Below are 18031 nucleotides of genomic sequence, written 5' to 3'. Positions count from 1 at the left end.
GGAGGAGGAGGAGGAGAAGGAGAATAACAAGAAGGAGAAGAAGATGGAGGATAATGAGGAGGAGACGAGATGAAAATAGGAGGAGGAAGAGGAGAAGATGGTGGAGGATAATGAGGAAGAGACAACGAGGAGGAGGAGGAGATGGTGGAGAAAGAGGAGGAGGATAATGAGAAGAATAAATGAGGAAAAGGAGAGGAGGAGGTGGGGGTGGAGAAGGAAGATAGTGGAGGAGGAGGAGGTGGGGGTGGAGGAGGAGGAGGAGGTGAATAATGAGGAGACAATAGATGAAAAGTAGGAGGAGGAGGAGGTGGTGGTGAAAAAAGAGGAGGAAGAAGAAGATGGGGAAGTGGAGGAAGACAAGGAGGAAGAAGGGGAGGAGGAGGAGGACAGGAGAAGGAAGACAACGAGGAGGCAAGAGTAGAAGCAGAAGGAGGAGGAAGAGGAGGAGGAGGTGGTGGAAAAAGAGGAGGAGGAAGAAGATGGGAAAGTGGAGAAAGACAAGGAGGAAGAAGGGGAGGAGGAGGAGGACAGGAGAAGGAAGACAACGAGAAGGAGGCAAGAGATGAGGAGAAGCAAAAGGAGGAGGAAGAGGAGGAGGATAATGAGGAGACAATAGACAAGGAGAAGGAGGAGGAAGAGGTGGTGGAAAAAGTGTAGGAGGAAGAAGATGGGGAAGTGGAGGAAGACAAGGAGGAAGAAGGGGAGGAGGAGGAGGACAGGAGAAGGAAGACAACGAGGAGGCAAGAGATGAGGAGAAGCAAAAGGAGGAGGAAGAGGAGGAGGATAATGAGGAGACAATAGACGAGGAGAAGGAGGAGGGAGAGGAGGAGGTGGTGGAAAAAGAGGAGGAGGAAGAAGATGGGGAAGTGGAGGAAGACAAGGAGGAAGAAGGGGAGGAGGAGGAGGACAGGAGAAGGAAGACAACGAGAAGGAGGCAAGAGATGAGGAGAAGCAAAAGGAGGAGGAAGAGGAGGAGGATAATGAGGAGACAATAGACGAGGAGAAGGAGGAGGGAGAGGAGGAGGTGGTGGAAAAAGAGTAGGAGGAAGAAGATGGGGAAGTGGAGGAAGACAAGGAGGAAGAAGGGGAGGAGGAGGAGGACAGGAGAAGGAAGACAACGAGGGAGGCAAGAGATGAGGAGAAGCAAAAGGAGGAGGAAGAGGAGGATAATGAGGAGACAATAGACAAGGAGAAGGAGGAGGAAGAAGAGGAGGTGGTGGAAAAAGTGTAGGAGGAAGAAGATGGGGAAGTGGAGGAAGACAAGGAGGAAGAAGGGGAGGAGGAGGAGGACAGGAGAAGGAAGACAACGAGAAGGAGGCAAGAGATGAGGAGAAGCAAAAGGAGGAGGAAGAGGAGGATAATGAGGAGACAATAGACAAGGAGAAGGAGGAGGAAGAAGAGGAGGTGGTGGAAAAAGTGTAGGAGGAAGAAGATGGGGAAGTGGAGGAAGACAAGGAGGAAGAAGGGGAGGAGGAGGAGGACAGGAGAAGGAAGACAACGAGAAGGAGGCAAGAGGAGAAGCAGAAGGAGGAGGAAGAGGAGGAGGTGCTGGAAAAAGAGGAGGAAGAAGATGGGGAAGAGGAGGAAGAGGAGGAGGAAGAAGGGGAGGAGGAGAAGGACAGGAGAAGGAAGACAACGAGGAGGCAAGAGGAGAAGCCGAAGGAGGAGGAAGAGGAGGAGGAGGTGGTGGAAAAAGAGGAGGAGGAAGAAGATGGGGAAGTGGAGGAAGACAAGGAGGAAAAAGGGGAGGAGGAGGAGGACAGGAGAAGGAAGACAACGAGGAGGCAAGAAGAGAAGCCAAAAGAGGAGGAAGAGGAGGAGGAGGTGGTGGAAAAAGAGGAGGAGGAAGAAGATGGGGAAGTGGAGGAAGAGGAGGAGGAAGAAGGGGAGGAGGAGGAGGACAGGAGAAGGAAGACAATGAGAAGGAGGCAAGAGATGAGGAGCAGCAGAAGGAGAAGGAAGGAGAAGGAAGAGGAGGAGGAGAAGATGGAGGAGGAGAACGAGCAGCAGAACGGGTCACCTCGTGCGCCAACAGCCTTCGGCCGTTCTACCACCCGGTGACCCAAGTCACCCGCTCCGCGGAGGCCAAAGTGGCCTTCGGTGGGTGGGCCAACCGTGGTTAAAGCGCGGTCGAAACAGGCCAGGGCTCCGGCTCCATCTCCCTGACCCCTCTGCTCCTTTTCGGCAGGCGGCCCCATGGCCCCCACCACCCCCACCGTAGCGCCCCCGATCCCGGCGGGACCCCCCAGCGCCTGCTCCTCCAAGCAGTTCTCCTGCCACAGCGGCGGGGAGTGCCTGAGCCTAGAGCGCCGCTGCGACCTGCGCCAGGACTGTGAGGACGGCTCGGATGAAGCCAACTGCGGTAGGCGGGGGAGCGGGAGAGGAGAGGGAGGCACCGCTCCCGGGCCTCCGGTGGGCCTCCTTTCCCGCGGGAGATGGGGAAGCATCCGCCCTGGTCTCGCTCTCTACATTTTATCCGCCTCCTCCTCCCTGCTCCTCTTCCTCCTCTTCCTCCTCCTGCTCCCGCTCCTCCGGCTTGCTCCTTGTCCCCCTCTTCTTCTTTCTCCTTCTCCGGTATCTTCTCTTCCTCCTCCTCCGCCTCCTCCTTCCCGACTCTTTCTCTTCCTCCTTTCTCCTCCTGCTCCTCCTGCTCCTCCCCTTCTTCTTTTCCTCGTCCTCCTCCTTGTCTTCCCCTTCTTCTTTCTCCTCCTCCTCTTCTTCCTCTTCCTCCTCCTCTTTTTCCTCGTTCCTCCTCCTCCACTTCCTCTTCTTCCTCTTCCTCCTTCTCTTCTTCTTCCTCCTCCTTTTTCTCCTCCTGTTCCTCCTCCCCTTCTTCCTCCTTGTCGTCGTCCTCCTCTTCCCTTTCTTCCTCCTCCTCCTCCACTTCCTTCCTCTTCCTCTTCTTCTCCTCCTCCTCCCTTCTTCTTCCTTCTCCTCCTCCCGCTCCTCCTCTTCTTCCTCCTCCTCTCCTCCTTCCACCCTTTTCTCCTCCTGCTCCTCCTCACCTTCTTTCTCCTCCTGCTCCTTCTCTTCGCCTCCTTCCTCCTCCTCCTCCTTCCTATTCCTCCTCTTCTTTTTCCTTCTTCCTCCACCTCCTCCACTTCCTCTTCTTCCTCTTCCTCCTTCTCTTCTCCTCTTCCCTTTCTTCCTCCTCCTCCTCCACTTCCTCCTCTTCCTCTTCTCCTCCTCCTCCTCCCCTTCTTCCTTCTCCTCCTCCCGCTCCTCTTCTTCCTCCTCCTCTCCTCCTTCCTCCCTTTTCTCCTCCTGCTCCTCTTCCCCTTCTTCTTTCTCCTCCTCCCCTTCTTCTTCCTTGTCCTCCTCCTCTTCCCTTCCTTCCTCTTCCTCTTCCACTTCCTCTTCTTCCTCTTTTCCTCTTCTTCTCCTCCTCCCCTTCTTCTCCCTTCTCCTCCTCCCGCTCCTCCTCTTCTTCCTCCTCCTCTCCTCCTTCCTCCCTTCCTCCCTTCCTCCTCTCCTTCTTTCTCCTCCTGCTCCTCCTCTTCGCCTCCTTCCTCCTCCTCCTCCTCCTCTTCCCTTTCTTCTTTCTCCTCCTTCCATTCTTCTTCCTTGTCCTCCTCCTCCTCTTCTTCCTCTTCTTCTCCTCCCCTTCTTCTTCCTTCTCCTTCTCCCACTCCTCCTCTTCCTCCTCCTCTCCTCCTTCCTCCCTTTTCTCCTCCTGCTCCTCCTCTCCTTCTTTCTCCTACTGCTCCTTCTCTTCGCCTCCTTCCTCCTCCTCCTCCTCCTCTTCCCCTTCTTCTTCCTCCTCCTTCTCCCGCTCCTCCTCTTCCTCCTCCTCTCCTCCTTCCTCCCTTTTCTCCTCCTGCTCCTCCTCTCCTTCTTTCTCCTCCTGCTCCTTCTCTTCGCCTCCTTCCTCCTCCTCCTCCTCTTCCCCTTCTTCTTCCTCCTCCTCCTCCACTTCCTCTTCTTCCTCTTCCTCCTCTTCTCCTCCTCCTCCCCTTCTTCTTTCTCCTTCTCCCGCTCCTCCTCTTCCTCCTCCTCTCCTCCTTCCTCCCTTTTCTCCTCCTCCTCCTCTTCCCCTTCTTTCTCCTCCTCCCCTTCTTCTTCCTCCTCCTCCTCCACTTCCTCTTCTTCCTCTTCCTCTTCTTCTCCTCCTCCCCTTCTTCTTCCTTCTCCTCCTCCACTTCCTCTTCTTCCTCTTCCTCCTCTTCTCCTCCTCCTCCTCTTCTTCTTCTTCTTCCTCCTCCTCCTCCACTTCCTCTTCTTCCTCTTCCTCCTCTTCTCCTCCTCCTCCCCTTCTTCTTCCTTCTCCTCCTCCCGCTCCTCCTCCTCTTCCTCCTCCTCTCCTCCTTCCTCCCTTTTCTCCTCCTGCTCCTCCTCTCCTTCTTTCTCCTCCTGCTCCTTCTCTTCACCTCCTTCCTCCTCCTCCTCCTCTTCCCCTTCTTCTTCCTCCTCCTCCTCCCCCTCTTCTTCCTCTTCCTCTTCCTCTCCTCCTCCCCTTCTTCTTCCTTCTCCTCCTCCCGCTCCTCCTCTTCCTCCTCCTCTCCTTTCCTCCCTTTTCTCCTCCTGCTCCTCCTCTCTTTCTTTCTCCTCTTGCTCCTTCTCTTCGCCTCCTTCCTCCTCCTCCTCCTCTTCCCCTTCTTCTTCCTCCTCCTCCTCCCCCTCTTCTTCCTCTTCCTCTTCCTCTCCTCCTCCCCTTCTTCTTCCTTCTCCTCCTCCCGCTCCTCCTCTTCCTCCTCCTCTCCTTTCCTCCCTTTTCTCCTCCTGCTCCTCCTCTTCGCCTTCTTCTCCTCCTCCTCCTCCTCCTCCTCCTCTTCTTCCTCCCCCAGTGGACTGCATCCTGTCTCCCTGGAGCCCCTGGAGCGAATGCAGCCGATCTTGCGGGCTGGGCGTCACTTTCCGGAGGCGCGACCTACTCCGCAACGCTCTCCCGGGTGGACGTTGTGACCGGGACGAGTTTGACAGCCGGTCTTGCTTCCTCCTGGCCTGTCCAGGTACTTCTCGGCCTTTATGCCCCGGCAGCAGATGCGGGTTGACCCCAAATCCTTCTTCCTCCCCCCCCCCCCGCTCTCCCTTCCCCATTCCTAGACTTTCCAAAAACCTGGACTCCACCTGAGCCCTCGATGGGAAAAAAATTATATCCAAGCTAATATTTTAAGCCACTTTGCTGGAACCTGGTGAAATACTGAAGATTACTGAATCTTTTACTACTTTGGGCCAAGCTGCATATATAGGCGGTCCTCGGCTTACGGCCACAGCTGAGCCCCAAATTTCTGTGGCTAAACGGGACGGTTGTCCAATGGGTTTTGCCCCCTCTGACGACCTCTGTTGCCACGACTCCATTCCCCCCCCCACCTCCAGGACGCTGCCACCGTCGTAAGTACGAGTCGGTTGCCAAACGTCTGAATTTTAATTCCCTTATCCTGGACGCTGCCACCGTCGTAAATACGAGTCGGTGGCCAGGCGTCTGGGTTTTGAGCACCTGAACTCGGGACGCTGCGAACGTCATAAGTATGAGTCGGTGGCCAAGCCTCTGAATTTTGATCATGTGACCCGGGATGCTGCGACCGTCATAAATATGAGTCGATTGCCCGGTGACTGGGTTTTGATCACGTGACCCCCGGGACATTGTGACCGTCGTAAATACGAGTCGGTTGCCAGGCGTCTGGGTTTTGAGCACCTGAACCTGGGACACTGCAACCGTCATAAGTATGAGTCGGTTGCCAAGCATCTAAATTTCGATCACGTGACCCTGGGACGCTGTGACTGTCATAAATACGAGTCAGTTACGAGCATCTGAATTTTAATCACATTAACCCGGACGCTGCAACAGTCGTAAATACAAGTCAGTTGCTAAGCGTCGTAAGTACGAGTCAGTTGTCAAACATCCAAATTATGATCACGTGACCACGGGGATGCTGCAACGGTCATAAGTGTGAAAACGGTCATAGGTCACTTTTTTTCTGTGCCGGTCACTAAATGAACCGTCGTACGTCAAGGACTCTATCGGTGCCTACCCAACAGCTGGGAACTCGGAGCTTTGCGGCTGGAATGCCGCTCTGCACACTGATGGCTTCCACCCGGTGGTCCTCGACGTACGACCGTTTCTTTAGCCAGCCACTGACGTTACGAGGGCCGTGTGGGGAAAAAAAAGGGATCGAGCCCGATTCCCTTTCAGAAGGGCGGTAATTCCTTGAAAAACCCGGGCCCAAACCGATTTGGAAAATTGAGAACAACCGCCTCGCTTAGCGACGGAATCTCCCTTCCCAACAGTGGGTCGTAAGTCGAGTCGCTGGGTTCAGGGACTCCTTTGGAAAAGGTTTGGGAAGAAAGGGAAAGTCAGATGCGAGAGGCAGAGGCAGAACGCGGCTTCCCCGTAGGGAGATCAGGCAGGAAAACTGTGCTGGGTTTCCTAAGGGCGTTTCCAGCCTATAAAGTATCTCCTCGTGGTGCCCTTTCCGTTCAAGTATTATCATTCCCTGGGAGATTTGGGGGAGGGGGGATACCATCAAAGGAAGCTGATTGGAAGTGAATCCAACCCAGGAGGAAGCTGGCGGCCGTTTCCCCCAGCTGGTTCAGGTTGTCCACAACTTAAAACTCTTCGTTTAGTGACCGTCCAAAGTTACGACGGCACTGGAAAAAAAAGAGACTTAGGGCCATTTTTCACACTTGCGACCGGCTGCGTGATCAAAATTCAGACGCTTGACAAGTGGCTCATATTTCCTGGAATCACACGGTCCCCTTTTGCGACCACGGGGAATCCAGATCCCCTTAACCACCCCGTTCTTCATTTAATGAATGCAGTGATCCGCTTAGCAACGGTGGCCAGAAAAGTCGTACCGGGGGGGGCAACGCTCCCTTAACCACGGTTTCCCTTCGTGACGTACACGTTGGGCTCACTTGTCATAACTTCGAGGGCTAGCCGTATACCGCCATTTCTTCCACTGGCTTCCCCGGTGCTACTCCCGCCTGCTTTCCCCTGCCGCAGTGAACGGAGGCTGGGCCTCCTGGGGCGAATGGTCAGACTGTGACGCCGAGTGCCGGGGGGGCGTGAGGAGCCGTACCAGGACCTGCGAAGACCCCCCACCCAAGAACGGCGGGCAGCTATGTCCCGGAGATGCTGTGGAGATGGAAACGTGCAACCAACAGCCCTGCGGAGACGCCCGGGGTGAGGAAGGGCGCTCACTGGGGCTGAGAGGGAGGAGCGGGGATGGAGCAGGGGGAGAAACCGAGGGTAGAGGCTTAAATCGGGATCCAGGAAACCCCACCCCACCCCTTCCCTGGAAGAAGCACTCTGCACGTGCCCAGAGAGCAGCAAATACTAATCTGCCAAGTGTCCCGTCGGCATTTCCAGAAAAAGAAACTTCGGGGACCTGATTTTGCCGAGAATATAATATTTTACTGAAAGTTTACATTGGCACAGGAGCAAAACCAGCTCTGGTTCTCCCACTGGAACGCTTAGTTAATGAAACAATCGATTTCCTCGCTCCCGCCCACCGGGTGCTCCCGTTGTCCAATAGTAATGCTTCTTCCTGTGATGGAAACCGTCCACTTCTCCATCGATGGCCTTGACTCTCGGTTGCCTAGGCAACGTCCCTCCCCATCTTTGCACTCCCTTTTTTTTTTATTAAAGAGTTTTACAAAAACAAAATTTTACAATATATCCCCAAATCCCTCCCACCCCAAACCCACCCACTTTCCCCCCCCCTACTTCCCAGAGCTAAATACAGGATTATAGTTACAATAATCATATTCTAAATAAAAATTATGCATAATATACAATTAACCAAATTCATAATGCGCTTTAACTCCCTTTTAACATAACTACAAACAACGTACCAATAACAATATCCCACTAAAATCTACTCATAAGCTAAATGATACTTTTTAGTCCCATCTTTGTTTTGAATATAATTTATCCATCTCCTCCAAACTGAAATATATCTTTCCTGTGAATGATCCTTCAGATAAGCAGAAATCTTAGACATTTCTGCAAGATTCGAAACTTTAAACACCCATTCTTCTACAGTGGGCAAACTATCCTTCTTCCAATATTGTCCCACCAGTAACCGTGCTGCCGTTATCATGTTCAACATCAAGTTAGTTTCTTGAACATCACAATCCACAACAATGCCCAATAAAAACAATTGCGGGCAAAACTTTACCTTTCTCTTAAAAATCTTTTGAATGTTCCACCAAATTTTAATCCAAAAAGCTTTTATATTTCTACAAGTCCACCACATGTGAAAATAGGTAGCTTCTAAACTACCACACCTCCAACATTTAGACTGTAGATTAGGATACATGTTGGACAGCTTCTTGGGATCCAAATGCCATCTATAAAACATTTTATAAAAATTTTCTCTTAAATTTTGAGCCTGGGTAAATTTAACATTTCTGACCCAAATTATCTCCCAGGTGCCCAACGAAATTGGTTCCTGAATATTTTGTGACCACTTTATCATGCAGTCTTTAACCAGTTCCGTTTCCGAATCCAATTCAATTAAAGCATTATATATCCTCTTTATATGTGCACAATTTGAATCTCTAATTTGCTTTACTGCACTCCCTTTGTCGAGGTGTGAGCGAGCGAGAGAAAAATTTGGGTGAAAAGGCAACTCGGTCTTGACATCCGGACCCCCCCCCCCCGAAGAAAGGCAGACCTGGAACAACAATAAACACACACACACACACACACATTATTACTTACAACCAGGGCTTTTTTTCTCATAGAACGCTCAGAACGGAGTTCCGGCACCTTTTTTGGATGGAACCTTGAAGGGTAGGCAAGGCGGGTTGTATGACATGTGTGAGTTCCGGCACCTTTTTCTTTCACAAAAAAAGCACTGCTTACAACTCAATTACCGCTACCTTCCTTAATGGGGCCACTGAGGATACCGAATGCGAAATTTCTTAACTAACCCCGCTGCCCTAACATCAGGAGCAGCCGACCACTCGGCGTCCGCTAACCTTCTAGTACTTTCCACGGTACTCGATACTGCAATTTTTCCCTTGCAATACCTGGAGTCTTGACACAATCTGCCGGCGTCGATTGTTCGAAGCCGAACCTCACGGCTGAAGTTGGCTGAAGGAGCTCTTAGTTATCTCGGTCTGACCTCTCCCAAATAATAATAATAATAATAATAATAATAATAATAATAATAATAATAATAATAATAATAATAATAATAATAATAATAATAATAATAATAATAACAACAACAACAACAACTACTACTACTACTACTATTATTATTATTATTATTATTATTATTATTATTATTATTTATTGTTTATTACATTAATCAATTGGGAGGCTCCCAAATTAAAGGAAACGTGGTCCTTTGGGGTGTTCACACGCCATTCCCTTCCCGTCCTCCCAGGGGTGTTCACGCAGTAAGGGTACGATCAAAAAAAGTCAAGATGGCGTACGTGCTCAAAGCTTTGCCTGTGCAAGATGGGCGGAGCTTCGACGGCACCTCCCCGGCCACCATCTTGACCTTTTTTTTGCCCTATCTCCACGGATGCTCCTGCATCCGGTCTTTCCAGAGAGGAAACGCGAGCAGTTTAGGGCGGTTGAATTTTAAAAAGCCAGCGAAATGGGCTCTTCCTGTTTTTGCCTAATCGGAAGAAGGGAGGGTTCACGGGCCTGATCTAATCAAAGACCGGAGCATCCTGGAATGAAAGAGAAACTTCCTAACAGCGGAGACAATTAACCCGTGGAACAACTTGCCACCAGAGGTTGTAGGTGCTCCGTCACTGGAGGTTTCAAAGAAAAGACTGGACAGCCATTTGTCTGGAATGGTGTAGAGCAGACATGTCAAACTTGCGCCGTCACGCGACGTCGCGCGACGTATCGGAGCTTTTTCCCCATTGCCGGCAATAGGGTGGGCGCGGTTTTGTTGTGACGCCTCCGGCCCGCGGGCCGGCAGTTTGACGCCCCTGGTGTAGAGTCTCCTCCTTGAGCAGGGAGCTGGATGAGAAGATCTCCACGGTCCCTTCTGCCTCGCTCAGTTCGGTTAGTTCTGCCCCTTTTCAGCCCTCGTCTTTCTCCACAGACTGCGGCCCGGACATGGTCTTCGTACAAGCCGAGCACTGTGCCCGTGGCCTGGTGGACCCGTGCCCGCAGACCTGCCGCCAGCTGAGTGTCCAGAGGACCTGCCAGAGCAGCTGCGTGGAGGGTGAGCCTTGAGTCTTTGGTGAAGGGTAGGCATCTTTGCACCCCTCCTTCGCAGGTACGTAACGTCCCTCCGTCGCTGTGCGTCTTTGCAGGTTGTCGTTGCCCTCCGGGTCTCTTCCTTCAAGAGGGAGGCTGTGTGAACATCAGCCAGTGCCACTGCTTCTTCGACCAGGACCACCGCCGGCCAGGAGAGATATTCCTGAGAGACAACTGCAGCCAGTGGTGAGCGGGATGGATCCCCGGCGTGGGCAGACCCCATCCCTTCCCCTGCGGCAGCTGTTTAGGAAGCGGTGAACCCATGTGCCCAGAAGATGGGGGGGTTCTTGGAGGCTGTTGGGGGGGGTTCCCACCTGAAGACGGTGAGAAAGATCCCTGCATGGGACCGGACAAGGTTCAGACACTCCAATTTTGGGATTTCCCAAGGACAGGCTCCGTTATAAAAGTATATCTCTGGTCCCCATTTTCTCTGTAGCTGCCCCCATGGGCAAATCTCGTCTCTTCACCGCTGTCGTTTTTATTTCTTCTTCTGCAACCCCGGCGGGAGTGGGAACTCCAAATGATTCTTCCGACGGGGGCCACAGGAGCCCCCCCCAATCACGGCCACATTCTGCGGCCCCTCCTACCGGAGGAATAATTTTGAGTCCCGACTCAAGCTGGGGTCGCGCGAGAAGAAATCGAGCAGCTCGGAGGAGAGGAGATTAATTTACTCCCCCAATAAATAACGGAGTTTTTATAACGGAGCCTGTCCTTAGCGTGGAAGCGTGTACGTGTTGTGAGAAGGGGGTTGATTAAATCAGGTTTATCCGTTTGAACCGTGGGGCATTATCGCGACGCTGACATGGTACTGGGTTTTGTGCATTTGCTTGTGTATGTTTCCATTTTGAAGTAAGTGTTTCATTGCTTGCTGTTAAGTTGAAAGGATTTTGGAAGCCGTTAATTAATAACTTCGTCGGAGACCTGGAGTAGTTAAAATACGGCCCGGATGGAAAGGGAGGAGCAGGGTAATGCGTGCACACGTAGCCCACGTGCACGCGCCCAAATGGGTGCGCACACAGCGGTGGTGCAGATGGCTGCATGAATGTCCAACTGGGCTGCTGGCACCCACGGGCATGCATAAACGGGCCTCTGGCACCTGCACACCCGTGCAACCAGGGCGATGGCACCCATATGATGCTGGTGGAGGTGCTAGTGCACCTGCACATGCACAAACGGGGCAGCTAGCGGCCACGCAGCAGCGCTACCGCAAGTGGGGGGAGCTCGCTAGTTATTCCTGCGGCCCGGTGGCCAACACGTCACAGCCCGGTACCGGGCCGCCGACCTCAGGTTGGGGACCCCCTGCCCTATACAATCATTTTTAACACAATTATATACATTTATGATTCTTCCCACACCCCCAAACCATTTCTCTGGGGCCTCGAAGCAGAAGCAAGCCGAGCCGAGCATCGGCAAGCAGGGGGATGCTTAAGCTCCGTTTCGTCTTCACGCAGCGTTTGTCTGGATGGCACGGTGACCTGTGACTCGGTGGCCTGTCCGGTGAAGTGCGGATGGTCAGCTTGGTCTCCGTGGACCCCCTGCAGCCGGAGTTGCGGAGTTGGGATGCAGCAAAGGTTCCGGTAAGAGACGGAGCATCCTGCTCGCTACCGGTTCGCCCGGGAGTCCTCGGTGAGGCTGAGACACTATCTCAGAATTGGGTGTCGGTTGTGCTGCCCAGGAGGAGGAGTGTGTTTGTTTCTTTGTTTGTTTGTTGGTAGTCCTCAACAACAGCTAATTTAGTCCATGTTTGTAGCGTCCTGCAGTCACGTGACTGTGTTTTACCACAGTTCCGTCGTTCTGTTAAAAAAAAATAACCCCAACATTTATTTTCACTTTTCAGCAAAACTGGGGACCGCGTCGTACCGCTGGTTCCCTTAGTGACTGCAGCATTTTCTTAACCCCGGCGTCACTTTACGGCTGCAAGCAGTCACTCGACGCATGCCACAAACAGGTTGGGAAAACCAGCTGGTTGCGTGGGTGACCCTGGTCGCAACTATCACGACTGACGACCGTGATGGACAGGGCTCCGCTACGGTCGTACGCAGAGGACTAGCTATATACACTTACCGTGCCCCCCAAATGGATTGAAAACCAAAAGTCCCTTAATAGCGTCCTCTTTCTCTACAGGTCTCCCTCCAACCCAGCGGCAGCCAACGGGGGCGCCCCATGCCAAGGAGATGCCCAGGAGGTGCGCGAGTGTCACACAACCTGCGCAACAGGTAAGAGCAGCAGTAACGCCTGTTGTCACTTTTCTGCAGGGCGGACCCCTCTATTTATTTCAGACGGCGTAGCAGAATACAGCATTTATGCCAGGGATCATAATGGATGAGAAGCGAAATTTTTTCAAAGAATAATAAGAAAGTCCCACGAGGATACAGATAAACCTCCAAGTGGCCTCAACTCCTCTCTAAAAATGCAAATGACCAGCTGTCTGCGAGAAATATAAATCCTTCCACTCCAGTCAGAGCTGAAGAAGCTTCTTGGATCAGAAGCGAAATGTCTTCAAAGAATAATAAGAAAGTCCCACGAGGACATAGATAAGCCTCCGAGTGGCCTCAACGCCTCTCTTTTCGAGAGGCGTTGAGGCCACTTGGAGGTTTACCTGTGTCCTCGGGGTCACCTGAGCAGCGCAGAGGTGTGTGGAGCCTTCTTGGCGGCAGGATCTTTTTCTGCCCTGCGTCCCTTCACCGTTGACGCCAGGCGCAGGCCGTCAGGGGAACGAGTTCTGTGTGGTCGGCATCACAAACTGAAGCGCAAACGGTTCCTGCCCTTTGCGATGTTTCCTGGAGATTCATTCTTTCTCCCGCACCATTCGGAGTGGGGTGTGTGTGTGTTCATCCCAAAGTGCATAGCTAAATGTCTCTGAGGTGCAGACAACGCAAACGGCGAAGTTCAACCACGCCGAGTTCCAGGATGGCTGCGGATGACATCGGTCAAACCGGAGAGGGGGGCGACGGTGGAAAAGCCTCACCGCTAGACACTACAAGTGGGACTTTTGGCAGGCGCAGGAGCAGTGCGGAGGAGCGTAGCAGCGGACGAAGGAGCGGTGCGGAGGGGACTTACCAAGGCCAACACCCTGGGAGGTGCAGGCGCTACGGTCTCACAAAGCGATACCTGCGGCTCGCATCCTCTCTCCACGCTCGCTGGGAATTGTGGCGCTATACCGTTTCAGACAACACGGGTGTCCGATCTGTTTTTCTGACCATGAAGTTCTTCGGTTTTCGTCCCGGAACCCACCCAGCCAGTGACTCCCCCTCCCCTCTCTCTCTCCTGTCCCCTGCAGAAATGGCTTTGCTCTGGACCGATTGGACCCCCTGGTCCCCCTGCTCCAAGACCTGCTTTTACGCCCCGGATCTGGTCGGCACGCGGAAACGATTCCGGCATTGCAACGGTACCGCACAGGCCATAGGGTGCGACGGAGAAAGCGTGCAGGAAGAGGATTGTGACACTCCTCTGTGCCCAGGTGAGTAGCTGAAGGGATGCCAAGGGTGGGAGGGCAGAATTTGCCCCCGGTGCACCCAGATTCTCCCAATCAAAACTCTCGGGATACGGTTCTGCTCCATGGGAGAAATTCCTTTTGCCGTACGGGGTCCTATGTAGATAGTCCTCGACTTACGAGCCCCAATTTCCCTTGCAAAGTGAGGAGCTTAATGCAGGCTTGGCTTTGATTTTCCTCTCATAAATTAAGCTCAGCTTGATTGAAGCTTAATTGAAGCTTAACTTTGATTTTCCTCTCATAAATTAAACTCAGCTTTGATCGGAGCTTAATTCAGGCTTAGCTTTGATTTTCTGTCTCATAAATTAAGCTCAGCTTTGATCGGAGCTTAATTCGGGCTTAGCTTTGATTTTCCTCTCATAAATTAAGCTCAGCTGATCGAAGCTAAATTCAGGCTTAGCTTTGATTTTCCTTTCATAAATTAAGCTCAGCTTTGATCGAACATTAATTTGGACTTAGCTTTGATTTTCCTCTCATAAATTAAGCTCAGCTTGATCGAACCTTAATTCAGGCTTAGCTTTGATTTTCCTTTCATAAATTAAGCTCAGCTTTGATCGAACATTAATTCAGGCTTAGCTTTGATTTTCCTCTCATAAATTAAACTCAGCTTTGATCAGAGCTTAATGCAGGCTTAGTTTTCATTTTCCTCCCATAAATGAAGCTCAGCTTTGATCGAAGCTTCATGCAGGCTTAGCTTTGATTTTCCTTTCATAAATTAAGCTCAGCTTTGATCGGAGCTTAATGCAGGTTTAGCTTTGATTTTCCTCTCATAAATTAAGCTCAGTTTGATTGAAGCTTAATTGAAGCTTAGCTTTGATTTTCCTCTCATAAATTAAGATCAGCTTTGATCAAAGCTTAATGCAGGCTTAGCTTTGATTTTCCTCTCATAAATTAAACTCAGCTTTGATCGGAGCTAAAGCTTAACTTTTCCTCTCATAAATGAAGCTCAGCTTGATTGAAGCTTAATTGAAGCTTAGCTTTGATTTTCCTCTCATAAATTAAGCTCAGCTTGATTGAAGCTTAATTAAAGCTTAGCTTTGATTTTCCTCTCATAAATTAAGCTCAGCTTTGATTGGAGCTTAATGCAGGCTTAGCCTTGATTTTCCTCTCATAAATTAAGCTCAGCTTGACTGAAGCTTAATTAAAGCTTAACTTTGATTTTCCTCTCATAAATGCTCAGCTTTGATCAGAGCTTAATTCGGGCTTAGCTTTGATTTTCCTCTCATAAATTAAGTTCAGCTTGATCGAAGCGTAATTCAGGCTTAGCTTTGATTTTCCTCTCATAAATTAAGCTCAGCTTGATTGAAGCTTAATTAAAGCTTAGCTTTGATTTTCCCCTCATAAATTAAGCTCAGCTTTGATCGGAGCTTAATGCAGGCTTAGCTTTGATTTTCCTCTCATAAATTAAGCTCAGCTTTGATTGGAGCTTAATGCAGGCTTAGCTTTGATTTTCCTCTCATAAATTAAGCTCAGCTTGGATCGGAGCTTAATGCAGGCTTAGCTTTGATTTTCCTCTCATAAATTAAGCTCAGTTTGATTGAAGCTTAATTGAAGCTTAGCTTTGATTTTCCTCTCATAAATTAAGATCAGCTTTGATCAAAGCTTAATGCAGGCTTAGCTTTGATTTTCCTCTCATAAATTAAACTCAGCTTTGATCGGAGCTAAAGCTTAACTTTTCCTCTCATAAATGAAGCTCAGCTTGATTGAAGCTTAATTGAAGCTTAGCTTTGATTTTCCTCTCATAAATTAAGCTCAGCTTGATTGAAGCTTAATTAAAGCTTAGCTTTGATTTTCCTCTCATAAATTAAGCTCAGCTTTGATTGGAGCTTAATGCAGGCTTAGCCTTGATTTTCCTCTCATAAATTAAGCTCAGCTTGACTGAAGCTTAATTAAAGCTTAACTTTGATTTTCCTCTCATAAATGCTCAGCTTTGATCAGAGCTTAATTCGGGCTTAGCTTTGATTTTCCTCTCATAAATTAAGTTCAGCTTGATCGAAGCGTAATGCAGGCTTAGCTTTGATTTTCCTCTCATAAATTAAGCTCAGCTTTGATCGGAGCTTAATGCAGGCTTAGCCTTGATTTTCCTCTCATAAATTAAGCTCAGCTTGACTGAAGCTTAATTAAAGCTTAACTTTGATTTTCCTCTCATAAATGCTCAGCTTTGATCAGAGCTTAATTCGGGCTTAGCTTTGATTTTCCTCTCATAAATTAAGTTCAGCTTGATCGAAGCGTAATTCAGGCTTAGCTTTGATTTTCCTCTCATAAATTAAGCTCAGCTTGATTGAAGCTTAATTAAAGCTTAGCTTTGATTTTCCCCTCATAAATTAAGCTCAGCTTTGATCGGAGCTTAATGCAGGCTTAGCTTTGATTTTCCTCTCATAAATTAAGCTCAGCTTTGATTGGAGCTTAATGCAGGCTTAGCTTTGATTTTCCTCTCATAAATTAAGCTCAGCTTGGATCGGAGCTTAATGCAGGCTTAGCTTTGATTTTCCTCTCATAAATTAAGCTCAGCTTTGATCGGGGCTTAATGCAGGCTTCGCTTTGATTTTCCTCTCATAAATTAAGCTCAGCTTGATCGAAGCGTAATTCAGGCTTAGCTTTGATTTTCCCCTCATAAATTAAGCTCAGCTTCGATCAGAGCTTAATGCAGGCTTAGCTTTGATTTTCCTCTCATAAATTAAGCTCAGCTTGACTGAAGCTTAATTAAAGCTTAACTTTGATTTTCCTCTCATAAATGAAGCTCAGCTTCGATCGGAGCTTAATGCAGGCTTCGCTTTGATTGTCCTCTGATAAATGAAGCTCAGCTTGGATCGGAGCTTAATGCCGGCTTCGCTTTGATTATCATCTCCTAACTTAAGCTCAGCTTTGACTGACGTCTCCGCCCCCTCCATCCCGGCTGGGGCCCCTGCCACCCTTCCCCAAGCCGGAGGGACCCGAACCCAAATCCTCGCCCCGCCGAGGCCAGTGGCGAAGGAAGACGGCTTAAAACCTGGCTTAAACCTGGCCGAGGTTGAAACCCGCCCTCCCCCCCTCCCCAATTTGTCTCTGCAGTGGAGGGTATCTGGACCCCGTGGTCCGCCTGGACGGCCTGCTCGGCGCCGTGTGACTCCGGGGTGCAGACCCGCAATCGCACCTGCTCCAAGCCGGCCGATGGGGGTCCTGGATGCTCGGGCCCCCGGATCCAGACCCGGGATTGCAACCCCCAGCCCTGCCGAGGTATGGATCGATCGATCGATTGATTGATTTTTGGATTGCGTCGGATCTCTTTCTGTCGCCCGTTTCTTGGTTTTTGTGAATGAACTGAAGGGGGCGAACACACACACACACACACACACACACACACACACAACACAACACAACAGACTAGGATCCACGCTCTCCTGGGGATCGGCCCCAGGGTCAGCCAGCCGCTTCTCGGGCCTAAGGCGGGACTAGCACCCTACCCTTCTCCTGGGGATTGGTTCAGAAAGTCACCCAGCTGGCGACTTCCACGGCGAAGGCAGGACGAGGGACCCTCGGAGGTCATCTAGTCCAGCCCCCGGCTGGAGCAGGAGAGCCTGAGAGAAGGACGGAAGAGCGGAGCCGGAGGGGACCTCGAAGATCCTCTAGCCCAACCCCCTGACCGAGCGGGAGACCCTTACAGAATAAGGGATTTGGAGGGGACCTTGGTGGTCATCTAGTCCAACCCCCTGACCGAGCGGGAGACCCTTACAGAATAAGAGAGTTGGAGGGGACCTCGGTGGTCATCTAGTCCAACCTCCTCCCTGAGCAGGAGACCCTTACAGGATAACCGAGTTGGAGGGGACCTCGGTGGTCATCTAGTCCAACCTCCTCCCTGAGCAGGAGACCCTTACAGGATAACCGAGTTGGAGGGGACCTCGGTGGTCATCTAGTCCAACCTCCTCCCTGAGCAGGAGACCCTTACAGGATAACCGAGTTGGAGGGGACCTCGGTGGTCATCTAGCCCAACCCCCTGCCCAAGCGGTAGACCCTTACAGAATGACCGAGTTGGAGGGGGTCCCCCGGTGGTCATCTAGCCCAACCCCCTGACCGAGCAGGAGACCCTTACAGAATGACCGAGTTGGAGGGGACCTCGGTGGTCATCTAGCCCAACCCCCTGACCGAGCGGGAGACCGTTACAGAATAAGAGAATTGGAGGGGACCTCAGTGGTCATCTAGCCCAACCCCCTGACCGAGCGGGAGACCGTTACAGAATAAGAGAATTGGAGGGGACCTCAGTGGTCATCTAGTCCAACCTCCTCCCTGAGCAGGAGACCCTTACAGGATAACCGAGTTGGAGGGGACCTTGGTGGTCATCTAGCCCAACCCCCTGACCGAGCGGGAGACCGTTACAGAATAAGAGAATT

The 18031-nt window shown here is 51.0% G+C and overlaps 1 protein-coding gene across 1 annotated transcript in view; it reads left to right on the top strand.

Moving 5' to 3' along the window:
• LOC308679056 (SCO-spondin-like) overlaps positions 1–18031 on the top strand; it is a gene marked incomplete at its 5' end in the record, with an annotated part of 188318 nt that overhangs the window by 89108 nt on the left and 81179 nt on the right. The window contains 10 exons of the mRNA XM_081346291.1: positions 2036–2100; positions 2189–2362; positions 4785–4949; positions 6944–7123; positions 10014–10136; positions 10228–10357; positions 11623–11748; positions 12296–12387; positions 13452–13631; positions 16716–16880. Of these exons, the coding sequence (XP_081202417.1) occupies positions 2036–2100; positions 2189–2362; positions 4785–4949; positions 6944–7123; positions 10014–10136; positions 10228–10357; positions 11623–11748; positions 12296–12387; positions 13452–13631; positions 16716–16880 (1400 nt within the window). The remainder of the gene's footprint in view (positions 1–2035; positions 2101–2188; positions 2363–4784; positions 4950–6943; positions 7124–10013; positions 10137–10227; positions 10358–11622; positions 11749–12295; positions 12388–13451; positions 13632–16715; positions 16881–18031) is intronic.

Source organism: Vipera berus, assembly GCF_964194415.1.
Source record: "Vipera berus genome assembly, chromosome: Z".
NCBI classification, from domain to species: domain Eukaryota; kingdom Metazoa; phylum Chordata; class Lepidosauria; order Squamata; family Viperidae; genus Vipera; species Vipera berus.
Note: the sequence above shows the minus strand (reverse complement) of the source record. Positions and strands in the feature narration are given on the sequence as shown.